The sequence below is a fragment of the Bombina bombina genome, chromosome 5 (assembly GCF_027579735.1).
Source record: "Bombina bombina isolate aBomBom1 chromosome 5, aBomBom1.pri, whole genome shotgun sequence".
In the NCBI taxonomy this organism is placed as follows: Eukaryota; Metazoa; Chordata; class Amphibia; order Anura; family Bombinatoridae; genus Bombina; species Bombina bombina.
The window spans coordinates 185,489,324-185,511,437 of record NC_069503.1 but is presented as its reverse complement, the minus strand read 5'-3'; the positions used below and the strand labels follow the sequence as shown (position 1 = coordinate 185,511,437).

The 22,114-nt window shown below is 35.7% G+C and overlaps 1 protein-coding gene across 1 annotated transcript in view; it reads right to left on the bottom strand.

Moving 5' to 3' along the window:
• Window positions 1-16,935: 16,935 nt before the first annotated feature.
• Window positions 16,936-22,114, bottom strand: part of DPP6 (dipeptidyl peptidase like 6) — a 1,272,214-nt gene continuing 1,267,035 nt past the window's right edge. Inside the window, exon 26 of the mRNA XM_053713807.1 lies at window positions 16,936-17,618. Coding sequence (XP_053569782.1) covers window positions 17,472-17,618 — 147 coding nt within the window. The 3' untranslated portion in view covers window positions 16,936-17,471. The remainder of the gene's footprint in view (window positions 17,619-22,114) is intronic.

The window sequence follows — 22,114 nt, the reverse complement described above, 5'->3', positions numbered from 1 at the left end:
GATGCCAAAGAAATGGCAGAAGCCTTCTGACCTTTCCTAGAACCAGAAAAGATAACAAATAGACTAGAAGTCTTTCGGAAATCTTTAGTATCTTCAACATAATATTTCAAAGCTCTAACTACATCCAAAGAATGCAACGATCTTTCCTTAGAGTTCTTAGGATTAGGACACAATGAAGGAACTACAATTTCTCTACTAATGTTGTTAGAATTCACAACCATAGGTAAAAATTTAAATGAAGTTCGCAAAACCGCCTTATCCTGATGAAAAATCAGAAAAGGAGACTCACAAGAAAGAGCAGATAATTCAGAAACTCTTCTAGCAGAAGAGATGGCCAAAAGAAACAAAACTTTCCAAGAAAGTAATTTAATATCCAGTGAATGCATAGGTTCAAACGGAGGAGCTTGAAGAGCCCCTAGAACCAAATTCAAACTCCAAGGAGGAGAAATTGACTTAATAACAGGTTTTATACGAACCAAAGCTTGTACAAAACAATGAGTATCAGGAAGACTAGCAATCTTTCTGTGAAAAAGAACAGAAAGAGCAGAGATTTGTCCTTTCAAGGAACTTGCAGACAAACCTTTATCCAAACCATCCTGAAGAAACTGTAAAATTCTAGGAATTCTAAAAGAATGCCAAGAAAAATGATGAGAAGAACACCAAGAAATTAATTACGGAGTCAGAGAAACCTCTATGACTGAGAATCAAGCGTTCAATCTCCATACCTTCAAATTTAAGGATTTGAGATCCTGATGGAAAAAAGGACCTTGCGATAGAAGGTCTGGTCTTAACGGAAGAGTCCACGGTTGGCAAGTAGCCATCCGGACAAGATCCGCATACCAAAACCTGTGAGGCCATGCTGGAGCCACCAGCAGAATAAACGAACGCTCCTTTAGAATCTTGGAAATCACTCTTGGAAGAAGAACTAGAGGCGGAAAGATATAAGCAGGATGATACTTCCAAGGAAGTGACAATGCATCCACTGCTTCCGCCTGAGGATCCCTGGATCTGGACAGATACCTGGGAAGCTTCTTGTTTAGATGATAAGCCATCAGATCTATTTCTGGAAGTCCCCATATTTGAACAATCTGAAGAAATACCTCTGGATGAAGAGACCATTCGCCCGGATGTAGCGTTTGGCGACAGAGATAATCTGCTTCCCAATTGTCTATACCTGGGATGTGAACCGCAGAAATTAGACAGGAGCTGGATTCCGCCCATACAAGTATTCGAGATACTTCTTTCATAGCCAGAGGACTGCGAGTCCCTCCTTGATGATTGACATATGCCACGGTTGTGACATTGTCTGTCTAGAAACAAATGAATGACTCTCTCTTTAGAAGAGGCCACGACTGAAGAGCTCTGAAAATTGCACGGAGTTCCAAAATGTTGATTGGTAATCTCGCCTCCTGAGATTCCCAAACCCCTTGTGCTGTCAGAAACCCCCATACAGCTCCCCAACCTGTCAGACTTGCATCTGTTGAGATCACAGTCCAGGTTGGAAGAACAAAAGAAGCCCCCTGAACTAAACGATGGTGGTCTGTCCACCACGTCAGAGAGTGTCGAACAATCGGTTTTAAAGATATTAATTGAGATATCTTTGTATAATCCCTGCACCACTGGTTCAGCATACAGAGCTGAAGAGGACGCATGTGAAAACGAGCAAAGGGGATCGCGTCCAATGCAGCAGTCATAAGACCTAGAATTTCCATGCATAAGGCTACCGAAGGGAATGATTGAGACTGAAGGTTTCGATAAGCTGAAACCAATTTCAGACGTCTCTTGTCCGTCAGAGACAGAGTCATGGACACTGAATCTATCTGGAAACCTAAAAAGGTTACCCTTGTCTGAGGAATCAACGAACTTTTTGGTAAATTGATCCTCCAACCATGTTCTTGAAGAAACAACAATCATAAAAGACTGGAAAGGTTCTTTCTATTGAAAATGAGCAAAGGGAATCGAATCCAATGCTGTGGCCATAAGACCTAAAACTTCTATGCATATATAGCAACTGAAGGAAATAATAGAGACTAAAGGTACCGACAGACGGAACCCAATAAAATTGTCCCTTGTCTGATTGAGACAAAGACAGTGACACAAACTATCTGGAAACCTAAAAAAGGTGACCCTTGTGTGAGGAATCAAGAGCTTTTGAAAAAAAGATCCTCTAACTATGTCCTGAAGAGCAAAGTGAATCATATGAGATTCCGCATCCTCAGAAAATAATCTGAATGAAAACAGAAAAATGAAAATATGCATTTATTGTATGTAATGAAAACAAATAATGCTATCACTGACCATAAAAAGGCAGAATAGTTTGAATAAAACTCCAAAACCCAGTTCCTAAAAAAGGAACTGGAAGAAATACCCCAGAAGATTCCAGGTCTGAGCAGCGCTTGAACCCCATGGGTGCCCAGCCATGCTTCAATAGTACCCAAAATATATGGGACAGAAACACACTTAAAGAAAGTGTTAGCCTTACTGGAATAAAATCAAAGAAATTTGGACCAAATAGAACCAAATAAATTTCAAAGAAGTCTTAACCTACCCCTTACCAGCCAAGCTGGAATACGGCACGTACATCGCAATATTAGGGAGCTGATTTCGAACTGAAAAATTTCCAATTATAAACATGTTACTTGGGAAAGAACCCAGGAATTTGTTCCTTAATAAGAACAACCAAACTAGTATAAGCTTAAAGTTTTAGTCTTAGAACTCAATCTTGAAGCCCAGAGTAACAGTTAAGAATTGAATCCAATTATAAAACAAATAATTGATTATCTTAGAACAAAAGAAATATGGATTTTTTTAAAAATCACAAAATTCTTCTAGCTAAAATAGCTAAAGACATAGATTAACCCTCATTTGCGAAAATATTCAATAAAATGAAGACACAAATGAAATTATTAGCATGATAGTCCAGTTTAAAGGACCAGTCAATACAGTGGACTTGCATAATCAATAAATGCAAAACAACAAGACAAATGCAACAGCACCTAGTCTAGTAAATGTTGTCCCTTAACAATGCTAAAATAAATCATAATCTGATACTTGATCTTAAAGTAAACAGAACAAAAATGAAGCAATTCCAATATCCAAATAAATCACAGGACCAAGAAAAGTACCTGAAACTAAATAATTTTCCATAAATAAGATACAACTATCTAAAGGAAAATAAATACTATTTTGCTATAGAAACAATAAATAGCCCCAATAAATTGGAGAACCCTCCAAATTGAATTTAACTGCTGGCAAAGAATATAGTTTAAAACCTTTGAAGAAGGAATAAAAGAAAATTCTCAGCCTATTCCATTCCCTAGTATGGGGAATTGGAAAGAAAACCTCTGAAAACACAGAAGAATAAATGGGCAGAAATAGTGTCAGCTAGTCTTAAAGAACTAGTTACCTTAATATCCAAAATAATCAACACCTTTTCAACAAAGAACAAATGTACTTTAATAATAAAAAAAATAATAAAAAAGTAGATTTGTTAGTGTCAATATCTGATGAAGAAAATTCTGAAAGAGAAAAAACATCATCAGAGAAGGATAAATCAGTATGTTGTTGGTCATTTGAAACTTCAATAATTAAAAAAGAAGTGAAAAAGACCTAAAAATTTTATTAGAAGGCACGAAGTCAGACAAAGCCTTTAAAACAGAATCAGAAAAATATTTCTTATAAATCTTCTAAATATTTCTTGTACATAAGATGTAAGAATGGCAATATATAAAGCATAAATACTAATGGATTCTTGCATGTAAAAGTATATCATAATAACTTATTACAAACCATAGCTAAAGATAAACATTTATAACATTTAAAATAAATGAACTTAGCTTTGGTAGAACTGAAACTCAGTTAAGCGTTTTTCCAGAATTGGCTTCTGATTCAGGGTCAATCTGAGACATCTTGCAATATGTAATAGAAAAAACAACATATAAAGCAAAATTGATCAAATTCCTTAAATGACAGTTTTAGGAATGGGAAAAAATGCCAATGAACAAGCTTCTAGCAACCAGAAGCAATAAATAATGAGACTTAAATATTGTGGCGACAAAAATGACGCCACATCCGGTAACGCCGACATTTTTTGGCGCAAAAACGTCAAAAAAATGACGCAACTTCCGGCGACACGTATGACGCCAGAAATGACAAGAAAATTTTTGCGCCAAGAAAGTCCGTGCCAAGAATGATGCAATAAAATGAAGCATTTTCAGCCCCCGCGAGCCTAACAGCCCACAGGAAAAAAGTCAAATTTTAAGGTAAGAAAAAATTGATTTATTCATATGCATTATCCCAAATATGAAACTGACTGTCTGAAATAAGGAACGTTGAACATCCTGAATCAAGGCAAATAAATGTTTAAACACATATATTTAGAACTTTATATAAAAGTGCCTAACCATAGCTTAGAGTGTCACAGAAAATAAGTCTTACTTACCCCAGGACACTCATCTACATGTAGTAGAAAGCCAAACCAGTACTGAAACGAGAATCAGTAGAGGTAATGGTATATATAAGAGTATATCGTCGATCTGAAAAGGGAGGTAAGAGATGAATCTCTACGACCGATAACAGAGAACCTATGAAATAGACCCCGTAGAAGGAGATCATTGAATTCAAATAGGCAATACTCTCTTCACATCCCTCTGACATTCACTGCACACTGAGAGGAAAACCGGGCTCCAGCCTGCTGCGAAGCGCATATCAACGTAGAATCTAGCACAAACTTACTTCACCAAAGTTTGTAAAACTGATTTGTGGGTGTGGTGAGGGGTGTATTTATAGGCATTTTGAGGTTTGGGAAACTTTGCCCCTCCTGGTAGGAATGTATATCCCATACGTCACTAGCTCATGGACTCTTGCTAATTACATGAAAGAAACATTTCTGGGTCCAACCAAAAAACCTTCTTGGTTGACTAGTCTTTCAGAGCAGTTTTCTATTGATTCTGCTAGTGAATTTATTTTAATCTATTGGGAGTGCTCAAACGTGTTAATTCCTTTATTTGTGATGCGGTACTTGACATTATTAAGATTAATGTTAAAAACATGTCCCTAGCAGTTCTTTATAGAAGATCTTTATGGCTTAAATCCTGGTCTGCTGAAATGGTGTCTAAATAAAGACTTTTATCTCTTTCTTTTCAGGGAAAGAAATTGTTTAGTTCTGATTTGAATGTAATCATTTCTACTGTCAGTGGTGGTAAAAGGGGCTTTTTTTCCTTAAGAAGTCAAAGGGGAAATCTAAAGCTTCCAATCATTTAGTTCATTTTGTCAGAACAAGGAGCAGAAAGCTGATTCCTCCTCTCAGAAAAAAACACCTCTGGCCCAGTATGGAGGCCTAGTGCTAATTGGAACAGATCTAAGCAGGCCAAGAAATCCACCCCTGCTTCCAAGTGTGCATGCATGATGCAAGATTCTGGTAGGTGGCAGGTTACGCCTTTTTCAGAAAGCTTGGTTTCAGTCTGTCCCAGATCCCTAGGTTTTAAATATATTCTCTCAGGGTTATCGGATAGGTTTCAGAACAAGGCCTCCCAGAGGAAGGTTCTTTCTATTCAATATTTACAAGGAATATTTTAAAGGCCCAATACTTTTTTCAGTCAGTTTTGGATCTGGCAGCTATGGGAGTGAATGTTTCAGTTCCTTTGCAAGAACAGGGGATGGGATTATATTCAAATCTCTTCATTGTTCCAAAGAAGGAAGGTAATTTAGTCCCCAAAAACTGCTAAGTGCAGTTTTGTTTTTAAAAGGGACCTCACATGGTATTTTGGGGGCAGTTGGGGGACATTTAAAAAATTAACCAGAGGTCTGACCTCTCGTTAATTTTTTTGAGTGCTAATTGCTACCGTGAGCTTGTAATGTAATGGTTGGTTATTTCTCATGAAAAATTAGCGCTCCACTTGTAATCTAGCCCTTTGTGTCCTAATCCCAAAAATGCTCCAGAGATATCTTTGTATGAAATCAATGTAATAGCATCAAACATCCAAATTATGCAAACTTCTAGTTTTTTTTTTTAACTTTTATGGTGCTAGGAAAGGACAGGAAGTTTCTGCTGTTTCTTTGGCTCCTTGATTTAAACTTTTGATTCATAAGGCTTACTGGGAGGTGGGTCTGTCTCCATCTAAGCAGATCATTGCTCATTCCACAAGATCAGTTGCTATTTCTTGACCTTCCAATAATGAAGTTTCTGTTGACCAAATTTTAAAGGCTACTATGTCTTTGTATACTTTTACTAAACTTTACCATTTTGATGTTTTTGCCTCTTCTGAGGCAGCCTTTGGTAGGAAAGTCTTTCAGGCAGCTGTCTCAACTTGATTATGATTATTTTTAAGTGCATAAAAAAAGCCCTATTTGGGTTCATTTTGGGTTGTGGATTATCAGTAAAAAAAAGATGTTTCTTTAATTTTACCCTTTATGTGTCATTACTTGTGGACTCCACAGCTTGGGTACTAGTTACCAGGAGTAATGGATCATGGAATCTCACCACCTGTATGAAAGAAAACGTAATTTATGCTTACCTGATAAATTAATTTCTTTCATGGTGGTGAGAGTCCATGAGACCCCCACCTTGTGTTTTTCTTGTGCTGATTTCTTTCTTTTGCATATATATATGTTTCTCACCACCATGAAATAAATGAATTTATCAGGTAAGTATGTATTATGTTTTTTAGTATTTGCCTCTGAGCTTTAGTTTTACTAGCTGTGTGTGCTGCAAATAGGGAGAGGTAGTGGAAATATATGATATTCCAGTAATATGATTTATAAGTATTATTATCATTTATTTGTGGACAGCAAACAAATTCTGCAGCACTATGAACATAAGTGTAATATGCAAAGGTAATATTTATAAGGATCAAATAGTTAGCGTGCCCTGCCAAGATTTGCCAACTATTATAAATCACCTTACACAAAGATAATCTACAGGACAGCTGGGCTAGTAGGATTACATGCAAAGAGGGTTCAACGGGATGACAAAAGAAGGAGAGAAACTGAGGTAAGAAAAGGTTAGAATACATTGTATGCATCCCTGAACAGTAGAGTCTTTAAACAGGTCTTGAAGGTTTGAAAACTCTTGGAGAGTAAGACAGAATTCTGGAGAGGTCCTGTAGACAGGATTATGAGGAGGTAACAAGAGAGGAGAAGAGAAGATGGTCATGAGCAGAGCAAAGAGGACAGAAGGAAGAGTATCTGGAGACATAGTCAGAGATATAGGGGGGAGCAATGTTATTGAGGGCCTTGAATGTTAGGGTCAGGATTTTGTGTTTTAATCTGGAAGCTAGATGAAGTCAGTGAATAAATTGTCAGAGATGCAGCAGATTTTGGGGGCTACTTATCAAGCCGTCTACTTTTCTGGCTTCGCCGGTCCAATACGTCCGCCTAAGCTCGCCTACCTTCGCCGCCGCGGACCTTGAATACGTTCGCCTAAGTTATCAAATAAAGCTGTCAAAAAGCCGCGGGGCGATGAGCAGCGGACTGTGACAGTTATCACTCATCCGATCTCGCTGCCCTTCGGCTTTTTCCCAGCTTTATTGCTAGCCTGTCACTAAGCACTCACACTAAACTACACTGTTCTACCCCCTATACCGGCGCCCCCGGAGGCCCCCGCAACTAAATAAAGTTACTAACCCCTAAACCGCCGCTCCTAGACCCCGCCGCAAGTCTTATAAATGTATTAACCCCTAAACCGCCGCTCCTAGACCCCGCCGCAAGTCTTATAAATGTATTAACCCCTAAACCGCCGCTCCCGGACACCGCTGCCACCTACATTATACCTAGTAACCCCTATCCTGCCCCCCCTACACCGTCGCCCTCTATTATAAAATTATTAACCCCTATCCTGCTGATCCCGCACCTCTCCGCAACTAAATAAATAGTTTAACCCCTAAACCGCCGCTCCATGAACCCGCCGCAACCTATAATAAATTTATTAACCCCTATCCTGCCCCCCACTACGCCGCCGCCACTGTAATAAAATGATTAACCCCTAAACCTAAGTCTAACCCTAACGCCCCCCTAACTTAAATATTAATTAAATAAATCTAAATAAATTAACTCTTATTAACTAAATGAATCCTATTTAAAACTAAATACTTACCTTTAAAATAAACCCTAATATAGCTACAATATAAATAATAATTATATTCTAGCTATCTTAGGATTTATATTTATTTTACAGGTACCTTTCAATTTATTTTAACCATGTACAATAGCTATTAAATAGTTATTAACTATTTAATAGCTTACCTAGCTAAAATAAAGAGAAATGTACCTGTGAAATAAATCCTAACCTAAGTTACAATTACACCTAACACTACACTATACTTTAATAAATTATTCCTATTTAAAAATAAATACTTACCTGTAAAATAAACCCTAAGATAGCTACAATGTAATTAATAATTATATTATAGCTATCTTAGGATTTATATTTATTTTACAGGTAACTTTGTATTTATTTTAGCTAGTTAGAATAGTTATTAAATAGTTATTAACTATTTAATAACTACCTAGCTAAAAGAAATACAAAATTACCTGTAAAATAAATCCTAGCTTAAGTTACAATTAAACCTAATACTACACTATCATTACATTAATTAAATAAATTAACTACAAATAACTACAATGAAATACAATTACATAAACTAACTAAAGTACAAAAAATAAAAAAAGCTAAGTTACAAAAAATAAAAAATTAAGTTACAAACATGTTAAAAATATTACTACAATTTTAAGCTACTTACACCTAATCTAAGCCCCCTAATAAAATAACAAACCCCCCCAAAATAAAAAAAATCCCTACCCTATTCTAAATTACATAAATTTCAAAGCTCTTTTACCTTACCAGCCCTTAAAAGGGCCATTTGTGGGGGCATGCCCCAAAAAGTTCAGCTCTTTTGCCTGTAAAAGAAAAATACAACCCCCCCCCCAACATTAAAACCCACCACCCACATACCCCTAATCTAACCCAAACCCCCCTTACAAAAACCTAACACTAATCCCCTGAAGATCATCCTACCTTGAGTCGTCTTCACTCAGCCGAGCCACCGATGGAACTGAAGAGGACATCCGGAGCGGAAGAAGTTAATCCTCCAAGCGGCGCTGAAGAAATCTTCCATCCGATGAAGTCATCATCCAGGCGGCGCTGAAGAAGTCTTCGATCCGGCCGATGTCATCTTCAAAGAGGCGCTGAAGAGGTCTTCTATCCGGGCGAAGTCATCTTCCAAGCCGGGTCTTCAATCTTCCTTCCGCCGACGCGGAACCACCTTCTTCACCGACGGACTACGACGAATGACGGCTCCTTTAAGGGACGTCATCCAAGATGGCGTCCCCTCAATTCCGATTGGCTGATAGGATTCTATCAGCCAATCGGAATTAAGGTAGGAAAATCTGATTGGCTGATGGAATCAGCCAATCAGATTGAGCTCGCATTCTATTGGCTGTTCCGATCAGCCAATAGAATGCGAGCTCAATCTGATTGGCTGATTGGATCAGCCAATCGGATTGAACTTGAATCTGATTGGCTGATTCCATCAGCCAATCAGATTTTCCTACCTTAATTCCGATTGGCTGATAGAATCCTATCAGCCAATCGGAATTGAGGGGACGCCATCTTGGATGACGTCCCTTAAAGGAGCCGTCATTCGTCGTAGTCCGTCGGTGAAGAAGGTGGTTCCGCGTCGGCGGAAGGAAGATTGAAGACCCGGCTTGGAAGATGACTTCGCCCGGATAGAAGACCTCTTCAGCGCCTCTTTGAAGATGACATCGGCCGGATCGAAGACTTCTTCAGCGCCGCCTGGATGATGACTTCATCGGATGGAAGATTTCTTCAGCGCCGCTTGGAGGATTAACTTCTTCCGCTCCGGATGTCCTCTTCAGTTCCATCGGTGGCTCGGCTGAGTGAAGACGACTCAAGGTAGGATGATCTTCAGGGGATTAGTGTTAGGTTTTTGTAAGGGGGGTTTGGGTTAGATTAGGGGTATGTGGGTGGTGGGTTTTAATGTTGGGGGGGGGGTTGTATTTTTCTTTTACAGGCAAAAGAGCTGAACTTTTTGGGGCATGCCCCCACAAATGGCCCTTTTAAGGGCTGGTAAGGTAAAAGAGCTTTGAAATTTATGTAATTTAGAATAGGGTAGGGATTTTTTTTATTTTGGGGGGGTTTGTTATTTTATTAGGGGGCTTAGATTAGGTGTAAGTAGCTTAAAATTGTTGTAATATTTTTAACATGTTTGTAACTTAATTTTTTATTTTTTGTAACTTAGCTTTTTTTATTTTTTGTACTTTAGTTAGTTTATGTAATTGTATTTCATTGTAGTTCTTTGTAGGTAGTTTATTTAGTTAATTTAATGATAGTGTAGTATTAGGTTTAATTGTAACTTAAGTTAGGATTTATTTTACAGGTAATTTTGTATTTCTTTTAGCTAGGTAGTTATTAAATAGTTAATAACTATTTAATAACTATTCTAACTAGCTAAAATAAATACAAAGTTACCTGTAAAATAAATATAAATCCTAAGATAGCTATAATATAATTATTAATTACATTGTAGCTATCTTAGGGTTTATTTTACAGGTAAGTATTTATTTTTAAATAGGAATAATTTATTAAAGTATAGTGTAGTGTTAGGTGTAATTGTAACTTAGGTTAGGATTTATTTCACAGGTACATTTCTCTTTATTTTAGCTAGGTAAGCTATTAAATAGTTAATAACTATTTAATAGCTATTGTACATGGTTAAAATAAATTGAAAGGTACCTGTAAAATAAAAAAAAATCCTAAGATAGCTAGAATATAATTATTATTTATATTGTAGCTATATTAGGGTTTATTTTAAAGGTAAGTATTTAGTTTTAAATAGGATTCATTTAGTTAATAAGAGTTAATTTATTTAGATTTATTTAATTAATATTTAAGTTAGGGGGCGTTAGGGTTAGGGTTAGGTTTAGGGGTTAATCATTTTATTACAGTGGCGGCGGCATAGTGGGGGGCAGGATAGGGGTTAATAAATTTATTATAGGTGGCGACGGTGTAGGGGGGGCAGGATAGGGGTTAATAAATGTATTATAGGTGGCGACGGTGTAGGGGGGGCAGGATAGGGGTTAATACATTTAATATAGGTTGCGGCGGGTTCAGGGAGCGGCGGGTTAGGGGTTAATACATTTATTATAGTTGCGGTGGGCTCCGGGAGCGGCGGTTTAGGGGTTAATATGTATAGAGTAGCTTGCGGTGGGCTCCGGGAGCGGCGGTTTAGGGGTTAATAACTTTATTTAGTTGCGGCGGTGTAGGGGGGGTCAGATTAGTGGTGTTTAGACTCGGGGTACATGTTAGGGTGTTAGGTGTAGACAGCTCCCATAGGAATCAATGGGATGTCTGTCAGCAGCGAACTTGTACTTTCGCTATGGTCAGACTCCCATTGATTCCTATGGGATCCGCCGCCTCCAGGCTGGCGCTTTGAAAACCAGGTACGCTGGGCCGTAAAACTGCTGATCGTACCTGCTAGTTTTTTGATAGCTAGCAAAAGTAGTGAGAATGTGCCGCACTTGTGTGCGGAACATCTGGAGTGACGTAAGAATCGATCTGTGTCGGACTGAGTCCGGCGGATCGAAGCTGACGTCACAAAATTCTACTTTTGCCGGTCTCGAGCCTTTGATAACTAAGGCGTATCAGCCTCGCCACAAATACGCTGCGGAATACGCAGCGTATTTGAGGTTGACGGCTTGATAACTACCCCCCAAGGAATTATGTGTAGGGAAGATCAGCCTGTAGGGGGCATTTATTATGTAAAGGAGATAGACAGCAGCTAGGGAGACCAAAAAAGATTAAGTTGCAATAGTCAAGGTAGGAAATGATGAGAAAGTGGAATGAAATCTTAGTTGCGTCTTCTGTAAGAAACTGGCAAATTATGGAGATATTTTTCAGGTGGAAACAGCATAAATTACCCAAAGACTGGATGTGAGGAATGAATGAAAGGTCTGAGTCAAGTGTGACCCAAGGCATCAGGCTTGAGGTAATGATTGATGTTATTGTTGACAGTTACAGAAAGTTATAGAAAATGTGACATTGTATCATTTTATTTTGTCCCCCTGACCAAATACAAACAACCAAGGTGATAAAATAATATTTTATTCCATGGATGACAAAACACTACCATGCCACATCCTAATTTCCTTTCTACAAAATTCCAGACAAAGCAAAGTTGTACAATAATTGTTTTCTTACCAAGTTATTTTAAGACTTTGCACCCCAATAATATAGTAAAATGTTAAAATAATTTGTTTTTAATTTGGTGATTCTTTATTTATTTTTTTATTCCTTTTTACAATTTCTGTATTGTACTGTAAATATCCAATGTAATCAAAATGTCTTACACTTTGTTCCAGATGATCTAAATAACAACAACTAACATTCAAAGCTCCAAGATAAAAAAAAGAACATAGAACAACATTAATACGTTGCCATTGTCTGGATGTGAGTTTACTAACAATACTATGTAAAAATTGTAGAAACCCGCATTAACATTCAAGCTGTCAAAAAGGATAAAATAAAGTATAGCTATTTATATATTTAAAGCTAACCGCTATGAAAAGCACAAGTTGTTAGCTGGCATGCCGAACACAAGACTGATAAGCAATTGGAGTCTTCACAAATAAATGACTTACATTCCATATATACATATATATACAACATTAATACTGGCTGTACATTTGGTCAGAATAGTCTTTTCAATATTTGTCTTAATACTAGCATGTCTGTACGCTAGCAACATCAATATGACAGGGCAGTTTATCTCCAATATACTGATTGATATGAAAAGTGTATGTTCCAATCAACTGCTCTACAGATGAAGGGTACATTTTGGAGTCTTGTGAATACAAATGTAAGTATTAAATTAGCCTTATTTACCTCACACTCATGTAGGAGCATTTCAGAACTGGTGGTTATAGTCTTATTCTCTGTATAGACAGAAACCTTTCACAATCATTTAAATATGTTTATCCACCTTCCTGTATATACCTTTTCTGTTTCTGGAAGCATTAGTTCAATTTCTACGTATTTATGGGGTTAGGGAAGATGGCCTATATCTTTGTTCTACCCTAAAGTGATTTGTGTTCAAATGAAGAAAAATGTGTCTTCTCAAATTACACCCCTCACCTGCCACAGACAGAACATCCTGCAGCCATTTGAGACCTCGAGAAGCAGACCCTCTGTAAACATGAAAGTATCTTCTAGGGATATTCTTAGAGAATTTTGTAGGCTGTGGCTCACTCTCCATATCCCCTTTAGCTTTGCCAAAATTAATATTTGATAATTGATAGTGTCTGTGTTTTCTTCTGATTATATTTCCGACAGCTAAATGCACTGGTGTATCTGCTACAAACTTCATTTCACCTACTAAGGTTAGACTGATTAAATCAATCAATTAAATGTCTGCTGTTTTTTTCATGTGGGTGAATGATAACGTTTTCATATATCAGCCAAGGTTGTCAAAATTTTTCATTCTAGACAGTCTTGAGTTTGCAGCTGGAGTTTCTTATATATTCAGTTAATCCTATCAGAAACACAGATACAATTGCTTTGCTTTCTGTCTTGATTTTAAGAATCTATATAGCTAATAAAGACTGCCAAAAATGACTTGAATCTAGTATTTTTTTACTGTATTTGCTTGCTCTGATGGCCTAAGGTTTCATGTGTGAAGGAATCTTCCCGGGGTTGCCTTGTCTTTTTTTTTTTTGTCCCATTTTTGACAAGTGTAGGTTTATGCATTTTTTTCTGGTTCTTGTTTTCTAATAAATAAAAATATTTGAGATTACGTTTTTTTTCCCCTTTCTGTAAACAAATTTTGTATTTATTTTTAAAGTTTTGTCAATAACCTGAGTTAGAGTTTTTATGTTTTTGTTCTTTTTTTCACAGCCAGTTGAGTTTTAAAGCTAAGCACTCTACTCTGCTACCTCTAATCTGTGTTTTATCACAATACAGTGTTTGTCTACAGGCCGTCTTTAATTTTTTAAAGGGGATAATTATAAGAATCTGTTTTGGGACAAGGAATTTCTGGAAAAAGGAATTTCTGGGACAAGGATTTTTTGTTATGCCACTTTTATTGATCTCTTGGGTATTGTTTGGAAGCTGTTTGGGGGTGTCTGATATTACTATTACACATCTGTTTTTTTTTGTGGTTTAAGATAAAAAGCATCAGAATCCAAAAGTATCTTAAGAGTGTCGAATTAGTCCTGTGTTCCTTGTGGCTGACGAACTTAGGGTCCCATCTTAAAAAAAAGTATGGGTGCATTATTTCAGGGTTTTTTCTTCATAGGGTAGATATTATTGTTCTTTTCAGCTGAATTTATTTGATTTTTATCTTATCTGGTAGGAACTTCTTACTAGAAGCTGCTCCCTCTTATTTAGGGGGAGATAGTTCTTTACTTAACTGCATGTACATAAGAGTAACTGTGCTACTAATCCAAATTTCCTATTTATGGTTCTATAAACGTGACACTAATGTTCAAACCATAGCACTAGATTCTACTAGATTATAAATCAGTCGCTTTTCACTGCTAATAGAACCATATATCAAGTTCTGTATTGTTGAATGATTTTTACTTAGTCTGTTTCACTTTCACTTATTCCAAATAGATACCGAGTATATGCAAATTAAAACTGCAGAGAAGAGGTATATATAGGAAAGGAAAACCTCATCTTTTAAGGCTCCTGAAATATATTTTCCTACTTCAAGCAGGATATAGACATCTGTTTTTAATCCAACTAATATATTTCCATTTATTCATTAATAGAAGATTGTTGAACGTAGAGCTTGTTGAAAGTTAAACACATATCTGGGGAATTTATGGTTCTTTTTGATTTATTGCATTAGTCACTTTTTGTAAACAAGGTAATTCTTGAGATATACACACTTCTGTCTGAATGGCCCTGTTCACTGATTTGTTCCAATGTTTAGACCAAATTGCACAATCTAGATAAAAAAAAGTGGTTCATCATCCCATAACAATACTAATTATAGTTAATGAGAGAAACAAGATACAAATCTGATTAAGTTGTTCACTGAAAAGTAGAACTGAAAATCTGGTGAAAGCACTTTAAAAGTTGTTAGTAAGTGTACAAGTGATTTATCAATTGCAATAACCATTTAATATTTGACTCAGTGGAGTTTTCCTAGTAACTTAGCTAGTTTTTAGCTTTGGCAGTTATACTGTTATAATTAATGGGGCATAAAAGTTATTACCAATTAAGTTTGTGCTTTATACAACTGACATGGCTACTGTTAAAAAAAGCACTCAACTATTAAAAAGCCTATTTGGAGGGTTTAAAAAATGCAGAAGGCACATGTGCTTTTCTACAGGCAATCCAAAGCTGACATGGCTGTAATTCATTGTTTCCTAACACTGCAAATATAACATTTTATCCGGCAAATCCAGCAAAGTTGCTGTTTCATTATATATATATAATATCTCTTATATTATTTCTATAGAGCTCAGGTTAAAAAAGTATTGTCCATATCAGTGGTGGTCAACTTCTTAATTTATTGGGGCCACTGACAAATATTTTAAAAGCTTTCAGGGCTGCACATCAAAATTTTAGAAGCCTCCAGGGCCACATATACATGCATAACTACACACAAATAACATATTTACTAAAAATTTACAGTGACACAGGGTCTGATTTAGACAAGATTGCAGGGTACCCTCTTTATGCTTTTCTCCCCTCTAGAAGGCTGTTTGCGCCCCACAAGAGTTCCCCAAAGCACAATTTCTAGTTCCCATGTTTTCTGTGGCCAAAAAGTACTATGGCACACGTTCTTAGTTTTGCTTTTTCCCAGGGGCTGCAAAATATAGCGCAGAGGGTATCTTGTGGCCCATATCCCATTATCCCCAATATGTATTATGTGCAGTAACTTCACAAATAATACCTGAATAGTCTACCCTCTTTAGTCATATTATCTTCATCTTAATAATACATTTGAATGAATGATTTCAGACACAATCTTTTCTAACAGTACAATAAATAATTCTGCAAATAATTATTTGTATTTTTTTTTCTTGTAAATGTATTAAACCAATCCCTAAAACATCTCAGAGTTGTGTTTCTAAATTGCCCTTACATTTCGGAGCTATTTAGTGACATGTTGACGTTGTATACCATATGTAAATGTGCACTACGAACATTCCTAGCTGTACACCTATGAAAATGGACAGAGTTTACAGATTCTGTTCTAGCAGTCATCTCTGCCTTTGACATTAAAGTTAAATAGGACAGCTATTATGTTTAGTAATCTTATTTTTATTAGCTGCACACAAAATAAATATTATTATTGCAAACTTTACTGATACTATAATTGATCCTTCATTTTAAGTAGAAAGTAATTGGTCTGGACTGTAATTGTATTTTTATGCTCCGAATCCATCAGTAAGTAGGTATCAATACACTGTAATAATACAAATATATAATCTATATATAATATTACTATTAATTGAGAACGTTTTTGGGAAACATTTCAAGTCAATGTAGAGAATAAACATTGAGAGGACCTTTATTCCTGTATTTATTTTTAATCTCTTATTAGTCTCAGAAAATAAATTATCAAATTACTTATTTTCAAAGTTATGCTACTTAAAATAATTTATGCCAATGTGTGCTAATTAGCCTGGTCAGGTTTTTTCCCCAAGAAAGGTGGCACCCGTACGCATACCATATAATATATTATATTGATTAGACTCCAAAATATTCCTCCCCCACACCGTATGATAATTGAGTAACATTTTGCATACTAACCTAACAAAGATTAGGAAGCATTCAAATGATAGTTAGAATATTCACACAGCTTTCATACACTAAATCAATTAAAATTAAAGGCATGGCTTGGAATTAAAAAAATTAAGCAGGTATAAACTATATAAAAATAAGAAATAATTACAGAATGATATACATTATTAATACGATTAATACACTGTATTAGTTTTCATCGAAGTTGGCCCAAAGCAATAACATTTTTAAGACGTGATATAGAGCAAGCAAAATGTAAATTAGTAATTTGAAAACAATTGTGCTATCATCTTGTTTCACACGTAGTTGTTTCATCTGACACAAATGCAATGTTAAATTAGTGTTGCAATAATGAAGGACATTTAATTTACAGCTTATTATCGTGAACATTAAAAGTCATCTAATCCTTGGAGTCCATATGGTTTTCCTCAAAAAGTTGTATTCCTTGAAATTGAGTTGGTTCTTTTTTTGGAACAGAATTTTCATTGTGGTAACAAAAAAAGCAATGTATTTAGACAGCGGTTTCATCTAAGTCCAACATTCTTCATGTTCTTTCACTTGAGAAGAAGTGCAATCAAATTAGCCATTGGGGGGCGCTGTTCTGCTAGATACATGCGATATATTTCTTATTTTCCAAGGAAAAATATTCAGTTGCATATTGTTAATTTAGAATTGGTTTGTGCTTGGCACGAAAAAATAGTTAATCGTCCCCCTCTTCATCCTCTATAATTACTATGGGAGGTTTATCCTGGATTCTGAAGCATTCCTCAAAGAAACTCACTATGGATTTGTACAAATGTTGTTGAACTGGTCCATTCCGAATATAATGGTTCTCATCTGGATATATCTGCAGAAAAAGAATTGCAAAAAATGTTATCAGTAAGAAAATTGTATAGAATTACTGTTGTCCGATAGTGCCCAATGATCCAAGGCTCTAGAATTTTAGAGCAACACATTTTCTCTCCACGATGGCGCGTTTTGATCATCAAGGTCTCAGTGAGAAAACACCATGAAAATATATTTATTCTATAACAATGATATTAATAATAAAGTAATAGCACCTTTACAATAATTTTGAGTTAATCTCTACCCTGGGATTGATCACAATCCATAATTTGATAATATGTTAATGGATGCCCATGAACTGTTTTTTATGTTGATCAGCCATTTTCAATTTTTATTGACACCACATTATTGTTTTAGTGAAAAATGGTCAAATACTTAAATGTGTCAGTCCTATTTTTTTCTAATCAGAACACAAATACTTGATACTGAACACCATTTTTTGCTTATTCAATTTCACAGCTAAAATGATTTGATAAGCCTTAGACACTTTTCTATTTATTAGCACCCCAAAGCATGAGCAAAACACACACATTTCCCCCCATATTGGATGAAAATAGGAAATAACACCACAAAACAGATACAGACACTACCTGTTCAATCAATTAAAGTGAATGTAATCTTTCATGAATTAGTGCCTGTTTTTTAAAAATTCTATTAAAAACAGGGGCACTTTCATTCATGAAAGTTTACATTGCAGCGTATTTTTATAAATACTTACCTTTCTCTTCGGCAAAGCTGGATCGGCAATCCCCTGCCCGCATCTCATGCTGTACTTACACAGCAATGATGAAACCGGCTTCCTCCCATCATGGCGTGGCCTCACGAGATGGATGCTCTGGGGGGGAAGCCATGTTTGGAGGAAGCCGGTTTCGTCATTGTTGACGTAAGTACAAAGGAGCTGCGGGCGGGGATCGCCGATCCGGCTTTGCTGAAGAGAAAGGTAAGCATTTGTAAAAATACACTGCAATGTAAACTTTCATAAATGAAAGTGCCCCTGTTTTTAATAGTATTTTTAAAAATCGAGAACTGATTTATGAAACTTTAAATTCACTTAAAAGTAAAAAAAATAAGTAATTTTACACTAATAAAAATTAGCTAAATCGATAACGCAAAACACACAAAGCTACCCACTATACCAATAATGCGTTTGGTTGGGTAATGTTACTGACGCACATTGTGCGGATTAACACCTTGGATGCTAGAAGGGGCTGCAATACATTGCAAAGAAGTGTATTTCAGCCGTCTCTAGCATCAAAATCTGTTTTAATGAACATTAAATATAAAGTGAAATCTGCACAAATAAGCAGTTTCATATCTGAGAAGTATTTTGCAATGAATAATGCGGCATTGTTTTTTCAAATTAGTCATTTTGTTTTGTTTTTTCTTCTGACTGATGATTTCCCTGTCTCTGGAAAATAAGAGCCTTGCTAATTAATTTACAGCCCTGCACATATACGTGTGGTATAAATAAGCATTGTGGTTTACAGGTGAGCAGTAAGAAAAAATAAGGGGAGGCCCTTACCTTGTTTTTTGTCTTAAAGGGACAGTCAACACCAGAATTTTTGTTGTTTTAAAAGATAGATAATCCCTTAATTACCCATTCTCCAGTTTTGCATAACCAACACAGTTATAATAATACACACTTTACCTCTTTCATTAACTTGTATCTAAGCATCTGCAGATGGCCCCCTTATTTCAGTTCTTTTGACAGACTTGCATTTTAGCCAATCAGTGCTCACTCTTAAAATTCACGTGCATGAGCTCAATCGTATCTATATGAAACACCTGAACTAACGCCCTCTAGTGGTCAAAATACATTCAGCTTAAAGGCAGCCTTCAAGTTCTAAGAAATTAGCATATGAACCTCCTAGGTTTAGCTTTCAACTAAGAATAGCAATAGAACGAAGCAAAATTGGTGCTAAAAGTAAATTGGAAAGTTGTTTAAAATGACATGCCCTATTTGAATCATGAAAGTTTTTATTGGACTTGACTGTCCCTTTAAACTGGTGATGAACTAGGAGTCCTTTTGGTACACATATTTGAAACATGCCCTGCTATTTCTACTTCCAATGACTTTTATTATTAAAACATATTGCAAAATATTAAATAACTTTTAAGGATCAAACAATCCCTTTTTTTGTTTGCACCAAAACTCCCTGTCTTGTTATTAACTTTGTCAAGCTACAGCCACTATCCATTCAGAAACTCTTTCCTAAATCTGCTCAGGAGCGCACTTACACATGTGCACCATAACAGTCAATAAGGTTTGCAAAATCCCTATTTACGATGATTTGGCTGCAAAAAAAAAAAAAAAAAGCTAAATATATTATTTAAAAAAATTAAAGTGCTGTTTAAATACCGCTACCTAACCTAAACTCAAACTATTCATTATTTTTTATAATCATATAAATATACCTACACTTTGATATAGGTCAATAGGCTACCATAGGAGAATTCATGCTGGTGCATGAGAAAAAGGCAACCACACTGTAAAACTGCTCCCTCTTTCTGTGGGAACCAATAATAGGTCCCTATCATAAAATATGCTAAATAGTATTTATTTAAATGTACAACATTTCTGTTTTTGAAGCCATGAGAAGTTTTCTGCATTTATATAGTTTCTAACCACATTTTAACCCCTGTTTATTGTCTTTCTAAGTTTTCATGATTCACAAAGAATGTGCAATTCTAAACAACTTTAAAATTCTATTATCAAATTTGCTTCATTGTATTGGTGTTCTTTATTGAAGACTAAATCTAGGAAGGCTCACAAGACCTCAGAAGCGTACATGTGTCTTTTAAACTCTATGGCACAGGGGCGTAAATAACAGTGATCTCAGGGTCTCCAGTGTTACCAGGTCCTTCCTTTAAGGGAGCCCCCCTGCTGCTGCTGTCTTTGCACGTCTTTGTGTGTGTATATGTCTATGTGTCTGTGTTTATCTTTGGGTGTATATGTATGTGCATGTGTTTGTGTGTGTGCATGTGTTTGTGTGTGTATGAGTGTATATGTCTATGTGTCTGTGTTTATCTTTGGGTGTATATGTGTGTGCATGTGTTTGTGTGTGTGCATGTGTTTGTGTGTGTATGAGTGTATATGTCTATGTGTCTGTGTTTATCTTTGGGTGTATATGTGTGTGCATGTGTTTGTGTGTGTGCATGTGTTTGTGTGTGTATGAGTGTATATGTCTATGTGTCTGTGTTTATCTAGGAGTGTATATGTGTGTGCATGTGTTTGTATATATGCATGTGTTTGTGCATTTTCATGTGTTTGTGTGTGTGCATGTGTTTGTGTGTGAGCATGTGTTTGTGTATGCGCATGTGTTTGTGTGTGTGCATGTGTTTGTATGTGCGCATGTGTTTGTGTGTATGTGTTTTGGGTGTGTCTGTATATATATATATTCACAATTTCCCCTCTTTTTCCCCTCACTCTGTCTATTACTTAACCACTTCTTGTCCTTTCTACCTTCAATTTAAATATTATTAAGCAGAGTCTCCTTGCACCATCATCTGCTACTTACTTAATAATGTAACAAATTAATGTAAAACTTTTCCAGTATTGATTAACTGTGTTGTGATGTTACATTAAAACAAAATGTATATATATATATATATATATATATATATATATATATATATATATATATATATATATATATATATATATATATATATATATATATATATAAGCTGTTCTTTGGAAGGGGAGCAATCAGCAAACGCTACCCAGGCGCTGAACTAAAAATTGGCTGGCTCCTAAGCTTACATAGCTGCTTTTTAAATAAAGATACCAAGACAACGAAGAAAAATTGATAATAGGAGTAAATTAGAAAGTTGCATAAACTTGCATGCTCTGTCTGAATAAAAAAAAATGGGTTTCATATCTCTTTAAACAACCCTTTATTAGCACAGTTTTCAAAACATACTAGATATTTATTTATTTTTGAAGCCAAAAAATGAACAATCATGAAATTATTGTGCTAATATGTGCTTAATATGTTTTCAGGAAATTGATAACATTTGAATTTGAGTACAATATTAAAGGCAAACGTGCATTTAAAGGGCCCCTAAACCCAAAATCTTTCTTTCATGATTCAGATAGAGAATAGAAATTTAAACAACATTACAATTTACTTCTATTATTTATTTTGCTTCATTTTTTAGATATCCTTAGTTGAAGAAAAAGCAATGCACATGGTGAGCCAATCACACGAGGCTTCTATGTGCAGCAACCAATCAGCAGCTACTGAGCATATCTAGATATGCTTTTCAGCAAAGAATATCAAGATAATAAAACAAATTAGATAATATAAGTAAATTAGAAAGATGTTTAAAACTGCATTCTCTTTCTAAATCATGAAAGAAAAAAATGTGGGTTTCATGTCCATTTAATAATCATACATTAGAAAAAAATAATACAATTTGGGACATGGGAAGATGTGCCAATGTACATCAAGGTATCTTTCAGATTGTAATAATAATAATAAACATAATAATATA